Below are 14,411 nucleotides of genomic sequence, written 5' to 3' on the forward strand. Positions count from 1 at the left end.
CACTTTCAAGAGAACTGTAGAATGTTCAGGATACAGTGTGAAAGGTTCCTTATATTCTCTGCAACTATGTTTATCTTGGGCAGGGAGGAAAACTGAAATAAATGTCTCCTAAATTTATTCTTGATGTGAAAGGGCTTGTATTTTGAATAGCTTGAGCTTTATTTGAAGCATGTAAATGTGTACTGTAACATTATATCTCATTGTTTATAGGCACTTTTAAATATCCATGACATTATTTATCTTAGAATCAGCCAGTTTCCCTGCATGTGCCAAAGAAGGGTCTGACTCTGTGAAAGGGAAGATGGTGACACACAATTGCAGAAAGGGGCGGGGGGGGGGGGGGGAACTAAGGTTCTGTGTTTGGAAGCACCTTTGCAGCTGATTTCATGTGAGGGACTTCCTACACATTATACAAAATCTTATGTATACTTTAGAGAAATGCGCTATTGAGAAGCAAAGGCCAAGAAAAAGCATATGATTAATAACTTCTTACATGTCTATACATTAGCAAAGTTGGGAGAGATGGGGAAGATCAATGAAAGAGGTAACACTGATCTAGAGGCACTGTATTCATATGCTGACATGCTGAATTTAAACCCTGATGTACAATGACCTAAAGAAGAAGAGGAAGAAGAAGAGGAAGAAGAGGAAGAAGAGGAAGAAGAAGAGGAAGAAGAGGAAGAAGAAGAAGAGGAAGAGGAGGAGGAGGAGGAGGAGGAGGAAGAAGAAGAAGACGAAGAAGACGAAGAAGACGACAAGAAGAAGAAGAAGAAGAAGAAGACGAAGAAGACGAAGAAGACGAAGAAGACGAAGAAGAAGAAGAAGAAGACGAAGAAGACGAAGAAGAAGAAGAAGAAGAAGAAGAAGAAGAAGAAGGAGGAGGAGGAGGAGGAGGAGGAGGAGGAGGAGGAGGAGGAGGAGGAGGAGGAGGAGGAGGAGGAGGAGGAAGAAGAGGAAGAAGAAGAAGAAGAAGAAGAAGAAGAAGAAGAAGAAGAAGAAGAAGAAGAAGAAGAAGAAGAAGAAGAGATATCATCTTTACAAGTACTAAGAAATATTTTTGATAGCTTTTAATGAAAGAATGTCCTGTGTCAACGAATACTGTTGGTGAAACACTATAGTCAGATCCTCAGACAAAAGGAACATGTAGAACCCTAAATAATCAGATTAGAATCTTCTCATTCTACTCAGGATAACTCCTTCAAAGAGGGCAAATTGAGGAAATGAACAGAAAGTAGCATTAACCTCAACTCTGATCCTTGTCAGCTCCACAGAGGGCATGAAATGATCCACTTCCATAGGAAATTATCAACATTCCCCCTGAACACTTGAATTACGTACCAGATGGTTAACTTAGATCACACACTCTGACTGTGACAAGGTCAGAGCTAAGAACTGCCATTCACTCTCCAAAAGCCATAACCAACCTTTGCTTCTAAAATAAAGGCAAACCAGTTTTCCAGATTTAACCATGCTACCAATTCCTGTCTCTGTTTCTAGCATAGCATATGTACCTAATTCCTCTTTTTGTTTCAATCCCACATACCACAGTGACAGTTCTAGTTAGAATTATTATATACCAAGCACCTACTGTGCCCCAACAGTTTGAAGGTGGGGGCCTAGGGCAGAGATGGATCTAATACAGTCATATAAGAGGCATGTTATAAGAAACAAAATAAAATTAAAGTGTATGAGCAAATGCAAACTTAAGATAAATAGTCAGGTCATGTTTATAGCCACTTCCAGGAGAAGCCTGTTTGTGCCATAAGGGGCCTTTTCTCAATATCATGCTATTTTTTTCCTTTCCTTTCTTTTTTAAATTTAAATTTTATTGTAAAGGTGATGTGCAGAGGAGTTACAATTACATAAGTCAGGAAATGAGCACATTTCTTTTGAACAGTATTACCCTTCCTTCATTTTCTCCCACTTTTTCCCTCTTACTCCCCACCAAGTTATAAAGTTCATTTCCAACATAGTATCTAAAGTATCACTGAATTGGTTCACCCTTTTGTCCCATTGTTTCTGAGATTCTCCTTTCCTTTCCCAAATCAGATAAACGTATATATAAGACAAAAGGTACAGGAATCAAAAACAGTGACATTAGGGAATAAACTAAAGGAATAAAAGAAAAAAGGAAAAAAGAAAAACTGAACAGTACAATAAAAAAACATAAAACTCTTGTTTCCATTTCTTAGAGTTCATTTCGATAAGCATCATTTTATATGGTCATATGCACATAGCTATTGAGCTATTGTGGTCCTTTCCTAAGAATATCCTAAACATATTCTAGTTATTACAGATGAGAGAATCTATGTAGCCTATGTTTCTTTGAGTCTGGCGTACTTTGCTTCTAGGCTTAATATGATTTTTTCCCCAAGTCTTTCCATTTCCTTATGAATGGGGCAATGTCATTTCTTTCTGATGGAAGCATAGAATTCCATCATGTGTACATACCATGCTATTTTTTTTTTTTTTTTGCGGGTCATGGGGCTTGAACTCTGGGCCTAGGCGTTGTCCCTCAGCTCTTCAGCTCAAGGCTAGCACTCTACCACTTAAGCCACAGCACCACTTATAGTTTTCTGGTGGTTTATTGGAGATAAGAATCTCACAGACTTTCCTGCCTGGGCTGGCTTTGAACCACAATCCTAAAATCTCAGCCTTCTGAGTAGCTAGTATTATAGGCATGAGCCACTAATGCCCAGCCCATGCTACTTTTGAAGGCTCAGTAAACACAATTTTCTTAGAAGTTGAAAATTCATGTGACTATGCACTACAAGTTCATCTCCATTTTTATTGCAAGCAGGACTTAACAACAGGCCAGCATGAACAGACCAAGTTAACCACAACTTTTTTTAAAAAAAGTGACTTTGTTTTATTCCTATCAGGAAATAGAAATATGTTTTCAAATAAAGGGGTACTTTCTAGCAACTCAGAAGTCTGAGATCTGAGAACTGAAGTTCAAAGCCAATCTGAGCAGGAAAGTCCATGACATTCTTATCTTCAATTAATCACCAAAAAGCCAGAAGTGGAGCTTTAATTCAACTGGTAGGCATCCTCAAATAAAACCGCTAAGGGACAGAACTCAGGCCCTGAATTTAAGCCAGAGCATCAGCACAATATAAAAAAAGGGGTTATTTGATATTGGTATATATCCATAGGCATGTATTATCCAGAAAATTAAAGACTATGTTAAATTTGTAGAGTATCTTGAGTTTAGCTGACCTAATTCTCACCGAAATCATTTTTTTCTCTATATAAATTGGTGTTGACCAACATTGTTTCAAGATTTGGAAATATGGGGTATCTAATGAGTGTTTCAACTTGAAACTATGAAAATGTCATGATCTACTTTGTGATCTCTACTCATAAGAGACTACTCCATTTAATGGTATTGGTTCTGGATAACTCAATAAATGGATGATTAAAAAGAACTACATACTGGGTCCAGATTTCTGATTGATAATATGGCAATGGCTTCTAAGTGGCTCTCAGTACCAACAATGAATCTAACTTGGGATCTTCAGATATTTCCTCTTCTGAGTTCTATAATGTCTTTAGTCCTGGAAATAATCATTTGTCTTTACTTACCAAGATCCAGCTTTGGTTCCAGCTATACTGAATTTGATGGGCCAGGAAAGAATAAAGGTCAAGGGGCATTTTCATTCATTAGGTTTCTTTAGAGCATTCTATTTAACTTTCTTATGTATACAAGGTTATTTGTATCATACTGACATTCAGATTATACTTAGCATTTTCTTCTGCAGGGGCTATAAACACAAAGAAGAAAGGAGGGACACTCCATACAAGGAAACAATGGACTCAGAGAACAACTGGTACAGCAATCATTGCAAATAGCAACAACAAACTCACAAAGAAATAATCTTTAATACCTAGATATTGTAAGTCTACTAAGAATCACCTTAGCAGTGCTTGTGAATACTCACTTCTAGCCTAGACAGAAAACAAAATAGGAAATAGGTAGAGACTGACCAAGCAGTGTCAAGTATAATAATAACTAGGAGGAAGCTTTGGCACTGTAGAAAAAAAACATAGAATCTAATATAAGAAGTCCTAGGTTTGAACCCAGCATTTTTTCCTCAGTCTAAATCTCCAAATATGCAATGAACAAACTCTGCGGACGGAGATCACTACATAGAAGTTTAAGGGGGGAAAATGGCTTAACAATAGAGCAATTTCCCAGTGAGCAACTGTTTGAGTAGAGGAAAGGGATCAGTAGGTTCTTGGAGCTATTCAAGCAGAGGCTAAATTTGAAAGCAAGTTGAATGAGGTAACTTTTAAAGGTAGGTCCTAAGATAATATATGTTCTGCTGGAACCTGAATGCTTCCATTAGCTTCATCTGCTTGCCTTCAATGGTCCCTTAGGAACCCCAAAATAAAGCATCTAAGGTAGAATGAATTACTGGTCCCATTCTTTTCTGAGTGTTAGTACAAATCTGTAGTCCTGGCAAAGCTTTTTGGTGGATAGTAGTAGATAGGTCCGTGCCTCTTGGTTTTAGGTTGGGTGACTGGTGTTGCCCAACTGGATGTTAGCTGATAATGATGCCATTAGAGTCTTACAAGGTTGTCCTTTGCTCCTTCATCAGAGAACCCAAAATGAGACATATGATGCAGACCCACCTTAGCTGAGCTACAGATGACCTCTGGCCTACAGAAAAGCTGCTTAAAATCCAGGAATGAAAAGTAGGATTTTTTTATGTAACTGGAACTTGAAGGGTTGTTTGTTACTTGGCAATAGCTGACAAATGTAATGTTTTTTCACAAGAGAGAGGTATTTGAGGAACAAAGCAGAGTTATCTAACCTCCATGCTGAAGTCTGTAAGTATAGTAAGAAAACCACCTCTATCCTCATCATCAAAGTAGCATTAGTAAAGGCGATTTAAATCTATTTATCATACAAAGCATCTGGGAAAAAGATATAAATAAAATTTACTGTGATTACTTCCAGAAGGTTTATGTGTTCTCTTCCAAGGGGAAAGCATGCACATTTTCTTTTTACAGAAATGAAATTGGGGAGACAAACTGTTTTGAAATGTTTTTCAACAACGTCTAAATAAATTCACCCTAACAACCACAAGTCTAAAGCATGCAGCTGTGAGCAAAATGGACTTTAATCAAATGCAGAAATCACTATTTCACAAGTACTCAAAGAGGCATTGTCTAGAATATATCAGCAAATCCTACAATGAAAATGTTGATGCCTAGTACAACAGTGCCAAAACGCCACAGAATCAAGTATGTCAGAACCTATTTTTGTCCTGATTCAGAAACTCACTACAATGGAGATATTACATTAGGTTGAATGCCTACACTTTCCTATTTGCTCCACTATAGGAGTATGGTAGGCTTAGGACATCTGAAGAGAATGTTATGAGACTGCTATGGTTGATGCCAGGCTAGACAAAGGCACACATTACTCTACCAGTTTCTTCTATAGGCATTATGGCAACTTCAATACCTACACGTCACAGACAGGAAGTTAAACTCCCATATCCACAAACCACCTTTTATCTTACAGAACAATGCTTAGGTGAAAATGTAACAAGCAAAATCTGAGTGCTGTAGGCTGCTTCTATTCTGTAATGGGATCTGGACCTATTCCCCACTGTGGCTTACTTAGATTGTAAAGCTGAGGACCCCATAATGAATATTATGATTTTATGCAATGCATATTTGCTGCAGGCTCCATCTATAAAAACTATGAAGACCTTCATTTGTAGAATTATGCTTCTGTACCTATCAGGACAAGCAAATCTGTTTAATACTAGCACGCTGTTAAAGTCATGAACTTCTCTAGTATTTTTTCCCAGACTATAGTATTCTCTCTGCTGGTATCTTAAATTTTACTGTTCTCCTGAATTAGTCATTATGTTTTTCTTGTCAAGGGTATGTGAGAAAACACTCCATGGAAGCACTTAAGAAAATGCAAAATTTATTAGCTGAGAAGTGAAAATATGAAAATTAGGAGAAATAGTATTGACTGTCATGGTATGTTTTAGGAATTCTTTCAATGACAAATAGCAACCAGCAACAAAAGTGAGAAATGACTGGTTTTAGTAGTAATAGTGTCTCTTACAAAGAGTTCAAGAATTCAGGTGTGTGGATGGGGGAGAGTGCCCTGGGACGTAATGAAAACACGTTCTCCCCAAATCAAGAAAATATAATTCCCTCAAAACTGTAAAGTCACCATGGGTCCAAAGCCATTAGGTTTTCAGCCATGAGTCTGCAGACAATAGCACATTCTCCAATTTCCTGTGTTTTCCATTCATTTCCCCATAATCTGGGACCATAAAAATGTAGAACCAGGCGAGTAGCTTACCATTATCTCTGAAGGAGGGTGGGGGGGGGGGGGGGAGAGATGTGTACTTCTGGCTAAAGAGAGACGGCAAGTTTCTAGGGAGGTTACATTTTGTTAACATCCTTATCATTAGTAACATAAATGAAGAAGGAACAACATATTGTACATTATCTGAAGACTGTATCATAACAATAAAATGGTTTAACAAAATTTCTGACTCATTCAATTGTATGGGACACTGCTGAGCAGCTACCCAAGGTTGAGCAGGATCTCAGATGACAGAAGAGTTCATGAGACAAAAGGCCTGCCTCTTCCTTTCTGAGACTTTGGAATTTAGTAGACACTAAAGAGGCAGGAGAACAATGGCAGAGCAGCCAGGAAAGATGAAAAAAAAGTAAGTACAAAATGTACTATCTGGTTGCTCCCAGGATTGTTGAACAAATGTAGCCAGAGAGGAAAGGATCAATCAGAGAAGAGAGAGATCCCCCAAGGGCACAGCCTGAAGCCTAAGAGGAGGAGGAAAGCTACTACAGAACAGAGCTTTGTAGAGAAAGAATACTCACCCCAGGCAGACATCGATGATATGAGCTCACCTCTAGCAGAACACTTCGTTCAACAGATATGAGTGATGGGTTTGGTAAGAGAAAAAAAAAAACACACACACACACTAAACTCTTTCTAAGGAGTCTGTATATTTGACAAGACAGTAGAAGAAAGCCATTAGGAAACAATTAGACTCTGTGATGAACAATCTTACTGGAACAAAAACAGAAAAGTCTGGGAAGATCTAGAATGTGGAAGAAATTGTGTGGTGGATAGAAGTTGTCAGGGCTGAAACCACACAGGATAAAAGGAGACAGTGCAAAAGTATGAAAGGAGAAAGGAACAGGCAATTAGCTAAGGAGGAAGGCACTGCAGAGCATGCCTCGCTGTTTCAGCCCAGGAATGTGGTAGAGGCTTGGGGTCCTTATAGGAAGCTTGATGCAGGCATTGTGTGCACAGCCTCATAGCTGCCCTAATCATAGCTAGCGAGAAGCCCATCAACAGAGGTCACTGCCAGACTGGGCATTTTTTCAACTAGTATAAACAGACAGATTCCAAGCTACAGCCTTATAAATTGACACAAAGCTAAACAATCAGAATGCTTTAATCACTCACACATAATCAGGCAGGCCTAAATTTACAAGCTTGAGTTCCAAGAAAATGAAACAGGTGGCAATAAAGATTTTTATCAGTTCTTTTCTATCAACTCTTTTCATTTTACTATATTTAAAATCTTTACATTTTCAATTTCAGAGATCCGCTGCTTTCCAATTCCAATTCGATTAACTTCACTGAATACTCATATCCCCTTGACTGTTTTCTTAATGTCCATTTTATTAAAGAGCTCAAAATAAAATGCCCTTGCATCTTTAAAAGTCTTCTCCCTAGAGTCTTGTCAAATGTGAGATTAGCCAAAGAGCTTCATCCTGAGAATTGAAAGTCAGTTTCCAGACCTCAGGTGCCTCCCTGTGACCACCCTGAAGACACCCAGAGGCAGTCAGCAACGAGGTACAGGGGGCGTCTTGAAGGTGTGCAGGCAAGCTGTTTCCAGAGTCCAGAGCAAGCCTGAGTCTTCCAAAGAAGATAAGTTCTACTGTTAGAAAGTTTTTCTTCTCTGGAACAACCACATTCCTGAACTCACTTAAAGCACGGCATCTGATCACTTCAAACTGTGTCCGAGGAGGGAGTGTGTTTAGAGAGCGAGCATGTGGATAAAACACACGATCCTCCCTCAGGAGCGCGATGTGTGTGTTCAGAACAACCAGGGACTGGCATGGTTGGCACCCATACTCTCCCTCGACTCTGACCGTGGTGTAGAGCAGTAACTGAACCTCAGCTAGAGAAGGGATGCTGACCTCCATATTTCCGTGAAGAAAGTAAATCATGTCAACCCCGGCTGTCTGGAACTGGGACGACAAGTGAACTCCATTTGCCAACACTAAATCCGGGACTTCTGCCTTCCAATCAAGAGAAAGCTGAACCAGATCTTGCTGGAGTAAGGGATGGTCTGCATAAGCAGCAGCTTCAGACTCAGACAGCAGGACACACAGGAGGTCCCAGCAGAACTGTTGACAGAGCTGTTTGTTATAAGTGAATACAGTGAGGAGGAGACTCTCTGCAGAGCCCAGCAGCCGAATGCTCTGCCCACCAAAGCCGACTTGAATCTCCTGTAGTGCAGAGAGAGGGAGAGCATGAAAGATGCTCATTGAGCCTGGGCTGTGACTTGACTGGACCACAGCGTATACGGCTGAGGGCAGGAGAAGCAAGCATGCTGCCTGAGGGTCAGGTTCTGCGCAGTTGGCTACAGCTAGCCAATAGACGCCTTTGATATCTTTCATGCCAACTGCATGTTCGGGCAGTAAATAAGTCACTTGCTTGAGGAGTTCATCTAAACAGTGTCCCTGAAGTTGCAGCATTGGGTCTGGGAACTGTACAAAGCTCTGTTTAAAGGCAGAGCTTTTTGGAGCATCTTCATATTCAAGATGGCTAACCGAACTTGGCGAAGAGTCTGATAAACCTACCGCTGTGAAGGCAGAAGCTGTGTAAGGCCTAGGGCTCTCTGGGGCCCTTGGGTTTCTAGTTTCTTCATTATTGCTGCTACCAGTCTGAGCTTTGGGATAAGGATGACCCCCAGATGGTGCCACGGGGGACCTCCAAGGCCCATCCAGGGGTAAGTGCCTCAGCAGGGGCAATCTTTTCACCAATGTCGTCACCTGGGAGGTGAGCCCATTCGGGTCACACAGGCTTCCCACGTGCTTGGCTTGGTTAATCACCTTGGTGCCCGCCTGCAGTAGGTGACTGCTGGTGTCTTTATAGAAGTCTGAGAACTTGTGGTAAAAATATCCCAGTGCATGGTCTCCTTCTGCCCTGATATTGATCAGTGACGCTGGAGAGCTAATCTTTTTAACAGCTAATTCTTTCTCATCTGGCTGCTCCCAAGGGAACGTGGGGGCCTCTGTGCTCAGTGGCGTGCAGCCTGATGTGCTCTCCTCTTGAGAAGTGCTTTCAGAGAGAACAAAGCAGAGCACCCTGCTATGCTTGGCCTGCTTGCTTCCGCTATTTATAGACACTCGTTGGGATGTGTGTTGCAGCAGTGTCCAGCTGGACTCAACTCCCAAGCTGTGCTCATCTTCATGATTCATCAGCTCACTCACGTTTTCTGGCTTCCCCTGGAAATCATCTGTACCTCTGCTACAGCTTCTGTTAAGCAGCTGAAAATATTTTGGTTCAAGATGGCCAGAGGGCTCAAGATGGCAACATTTGTAACCACAATCCTGTAGCGGCTCAGCAACTGAGGACAGATCTCTTCTGTCTTGTGAGATGGAAGAGGCAGCTTTGGGGCCCGAGATGCTGTGCACCATGGGGTGGTTCCAGAGGTTGCTCTGATCCACCTCCCTCCTCTCTTCTCTAATGGAAGGGTCAGTGGCGTCTTTGGGTAGAAGCGAGGCAATATGTTCTGTCGGCTGCAACTGCCTTTTCTGTTTAAGATGTCAAAAGAAGTTGAAATGGGGACATGCTATCACTTCCTGTGAACTGTTTACACATGATGATTCTTGCAGGCATTGATTTCCTTGTACGGATTAAATTCAGAGGTTTAAAGTAAAAGCCATGATTGACATGATTTGAGAATAGGTGATCTGGTTTATTTATACCCCATTAAATTCCATCTTACATATTTTAGCAATCGTTGAGTATTTTGACAGAAGTAGACTTGTATAGGACTGATCCACAGTATCAATTTCTTGGTCTAAGACTTCATTTTCTCTACATTAAATTCCAACACTTCTGAACTCATGTTTAAGAGGCCACAGTAAGTTGCATGGGCACATATCCAAAATATAAATCAGGGCATACATAATGAAAATCAGCCAGCAAAGCCAAAAGAAGTTTACAAAAACTCCAATCTGGCTAGGTTTCTCTCTTTCTGCTTCCTTGTTTTCATGGTAATTCTTAATTGTGTCCTCCTGGCTAGACTGTTACCACCATTACCTACAAACCATCACCACAAAGGCCTATGGCATATCCACTGTGTGCCCAGCACCACAGACACAAGGGAAGAAGGAAACACCTTTGTTGTGCCTAGGTTACTTGCTACAGAGTGTCCAGAGGAGGTCAATGTCATTACAGGCGAGTGGAGATGGCCATGGTCAAAATCACTGAAGCCCACAATGTAGCATTCACCCTCTGACTCCCTGTTTAATAATGTAGGGATAGTGGTGAGAAGATTTCTACTATGTGGCTTTTTTTTTTCTTTTTTTACTTTTGGACCATACAGGAAGGACATGCCCCTTAGTACAAGCAGATACAAGTACAGCCCTATAAAATGTATGCCCAAATAAACATTAGTTTGACAATCCACCAGAGAAATAAGCTGATCAATCAAGAGTGTTTCCTTTGTACTATGGCCAACTCACAGTTCGTAAACTGAACAGGGTTTTTAAAACATTGAGAAGTACTCGGTTTCACTTCCAAACCCCATATCTGATTCTGATTATGTAATTCTACCTTTCAAATGCAGACCAAGGATAGGATACTGTTACAAATTAGAAACTGGGCACCACTCCACCATGCCATTCAAATAAAGCCAAAGCCATTTTCAACCTGCAGGATTCTGTTTAATTTTAAGCCCATATAATAGCTTGCCTTCCCTATTAGCCATTAATCTCACAGGGACTTCAAAATTCTAATTATGCAACTAAACATTAAGAAAATTTAATCACACAAGCAAGCCATAATTTAAGCGACCCTATCAATCTGAAAAATCATTACCTACCTCATATTTTAGTTTACGTTGAATGGTGCCATTGTGAAGTTTCTCATTATCCTGAAAAGAAAATAAAAAGCCCTCTATATTAAATTATAGCATGTTCATAAAGAGGCAAAGAATTGATTTGATTAGAAGTATTTATGAGAACAAAATTCTATAGAAATATACATGTCATTTAAAAGTGACAACTCTTCTGTAGAATTTACATTCCCAAGGTAAACATGACTCTCACTGATTTATCTGGTGGGAGGAAAACTGGACCTTTACTTCCTAATCTTAATCTAAGAATAGTATTACAAGTAAGATTTTTGTGAGGATTATTTTTAATTTGCAGGTTAAAAATGAATTGTCTTCCAATATGGAAATTAGTGTGGAGATACCACAAAAAGTTAGAAATAGAAAAATCCATAGGATCTAGCTACACTACCCCTGGATGTCTACAGTTCTTGTTTATAGCAGCAATATTCCCCATGGCCAAGTCATGGAATAAGCCTTGTGTATATCCATGACCCAATAACTGGATAAAGAAAATATGAGATATATACAGCGGTGTTCTCTTAAGTCATAAAGAAGAATGGAATTATCTCATTTTTTATTGTTCAGATGTTGTACAGAGGGGTTACAGTTACATGAGTAAGACAGTGAGCACATTACTTGTCGATCATTGTTGCCCCTCTCTTCCTTGTTGCTGCCCCACTATCCCTTCCCTCCCCAGCTCCTACCCCCCCCACCCTGGCCACCCAAAGTTGTAAAGTTCATTTCCAATATACTGTCCAGGAGGTATCTTTGTTGTAATGGGTCATCCTGTGTCCTTGTTTCAGTGTTTTGTTATTCCCCTTCCCCTCCCCAGATTAGACATATGTATATACAAGATGCAGAGTATCAAAATCAAGTACAGTAGGTTATCTCATTTTATACACACACACACACACACATACACACAGAATTAGTAATCAACATTTTAAGTGAGAAAGTCCCCCCAAAACAGTGTTCTCTCCCATGTGGAATTTAGAGCTAGGGAAGGACATAAAATCAAAGGTGGCACTATTAGGGATGTGGAGAAGAATATTGAGGAGGAAGTATAGGAGAGTAACAGAGTGGTGGACAAGATGAATGTTCTAGTCTAAGAATGCATGAAACTGTCGCAAGGGAAGACATTATGTTGGACAATTAACATATACTAATACAAATGAATTGTCCCTATTTTGATAGAAATCAACTTGTTACAAGTATGTATGTATCTTTTTAAGGGAAAACATTTCTATTTCAGATAATTTACAAAGTTAAATACATGGGAAAACATTTCTATTTCAGATAATTTACAAAGTTAAATACATACTTCTAGTTATTGGTTTTATTTTCAGGGAAAACAAAATATGTAGCAAGTGGAAATTGTATAAATTAAATAAGTGAACAAAGTATTAAGTCTTTTAGAAGACTTAATATTCACTTAAGCATTTCCTGGGAATCATAGAATTAGCAAATGAGTTACTTTTTAATCCTATCTCTGAACTGTTAAGCAGCATTTAATATTTCTTCTGGATTATTAAGCATCTGGATTGTCTTATAAGCAGCAGTAAAAGACTCCACCTATTTCTCCAGCACCAATAATTGATTTACAAGATGATCTTGAAAAGTGAACTTAGTTCAATCAGCTCACCTTCATAATATCTGCAGATGCATTGCTGGCATCACCAAGGGCACGGTGCAAATCCTGAAGACGTCTTTGGACTTCTTCTTCAATGTAAGCATTGATCCTGAAAGCCATGGTAATGGGACAAATATGAATAATTTCTAAGTTCCCACATTGTTCTTTATGACACTCCTCACAATATAGTGTCTCATTCTATTTGAAACACATGGGAAATAATAAAAACATCTCGAGAACTTCAACAATTTCCTTCTTTCTAAGGTATCTAATGCTGTGTGATCACCATCTGGTTTTTCCCAAATGAGACAGAACTTTACACAAAGTAGAATATTAACACTGGAAAGGAGATAAAAGCACCCCATCCAAATCTTCTCTGTATTTTCTTAGAGGAAACATGAGTCAGGATAGGAGAAAATTAGTCTGTATGAATCAGAGGCTCTGAATCCAGATCTAACACTACACAGAACACTATCTCCTCACACAGAAATGGATGATAGGTATTTCTCAGTCACAAGTCATTTCTCAATCATAAATCCTCATGTGGGAGGATTACAAAGAATAAAAAGTAGCCATGCTGTCTATCGATCATTGCTATTCAAGAACAATATGTTACAATCGTGCATTGTTCCATCTGCCTTGTCTCTGGGTGAGTTACCTACACCTGGTCAATGATACCACATCTTAGTGGTTTCCACCTTCCAAATTGTCTGCACAGGGCCAGGACAGAAATGAAGTAGTTGTCAAGTAACATCACATGTCCCATAGAACGTAGGTGAAACAAAGTATAAAATATAGCCATTAGCCTTAACCCAGTGAATTTCAGCCCAATCTCCAGTTTGTCTTTAAAAATTATTCCACTGAAAGAATACAGTCTAGAGAATTTACTCAAACCAAAACTTTCTCCTGTGACTTTGAATGGACAAATAAAACCTGACTCAGTTCTAGGCCCCATTCCTATAATTCTATAGGCACTGATTAGATGGATTATTTTAAACTATTTTCCACATTTATATCTTGGCACATTCACTAAATAAATAAATCTGCTTTTGCTTTCTAAATAAATTCATGATCTTGTCAACATTGGTGTGCTACTGACCAACAAATAAACAATTTTGTAGAATGCTGGGCAAAGAGATAAATATTTTAAACACAAAATACCAAATGAAGTACAATATTTACCTTTTTGTATTGAAGGCAAAATCAAATGCAACCAAATATGAGTTAAGGCCATTTACAATGACATCCCCTCACTGTTACTGAAATTGTAAACTAGGGCCATGGACAATACAGGCCTATACTGAAGGATTACAAAGGAGGCTCATATCATTCTGAGTATATCTTGATATCCAAATACTCATCTCTTTAGATTCAAGCCCCAAGACTATACAGTTGGCAGTGTCACCCTGATACAGATGGGGCAGAGGAAAACAATCACTGTTTTCTTATAGGCAAAGAATGATTAAGTTGATTTATCTGAGTAATACAGGCTACAGAACAATTTACAAGGTCACCAAGGTTGCAAGTTATTTGATTATAGTAAAATTGCATATATATATGTATATATATATATATATATATATATATATTTGTTTCTGCATTTATCTATCTATTTACAATAGATACATACCATACATGGT

General features: G+C 39.2%; 1 protein-coding gene across 2 annotated transcripts in view; it reads right to left on the minus strand.

The window, feature by feature from the left end:
• Window positions 1-14,411, minus strand: part of Kif16b (kinesin family member 16B) — a 264,333-nt gene that overhangs the window by 78,411 nt on the left and 171,511 nt on the right. Inside the window, exons 21-23 of one of the 2 annotated variants that reach the window (XM_042666397.1) lie at window positions 12,784-12,880; window positions 11,130-11,180; window positions 7,445-9,834 (exon numbers count right to left, since the gene is read on the minus strand). In XM_042666397.1, the coding sequence (XP_042522331.1) occupies window positions 7,741-9,834; window positions 11,130-11,180; window positions 12,784-12,880 (2,242 nt within the window). In that variant the 3' untranslated portion in view covers window positions 7,445-7,740. Of the gene's footprint in view, window positions 1-7,444; window positions 9,835-11,129; window positions 11,181-12,783; window positions 12,881-14,411 lie in introns of those variants that run through there. The other variant, XM_042666398.1, reaches the window with a different exon arrangement.

The sequence above is a fragment of the Dipodomys spectabilis genome, unplaced genomic scaffold, assembly GCF_019054845.1.
Source record: "Dipodomys spectabilis isolate Male_0828 unplaced genomic scaffold, ASM1905484v1 ptg000365l, whole genome shotgun sequence".
NCBI classification, from domain to species: domain Eukaryota; kingdom Metazoa; phylum Chordata; class Mammalia; order Rodentia; family Heteromyidae; genus Dipodomys; species Dipodomys spectabilis.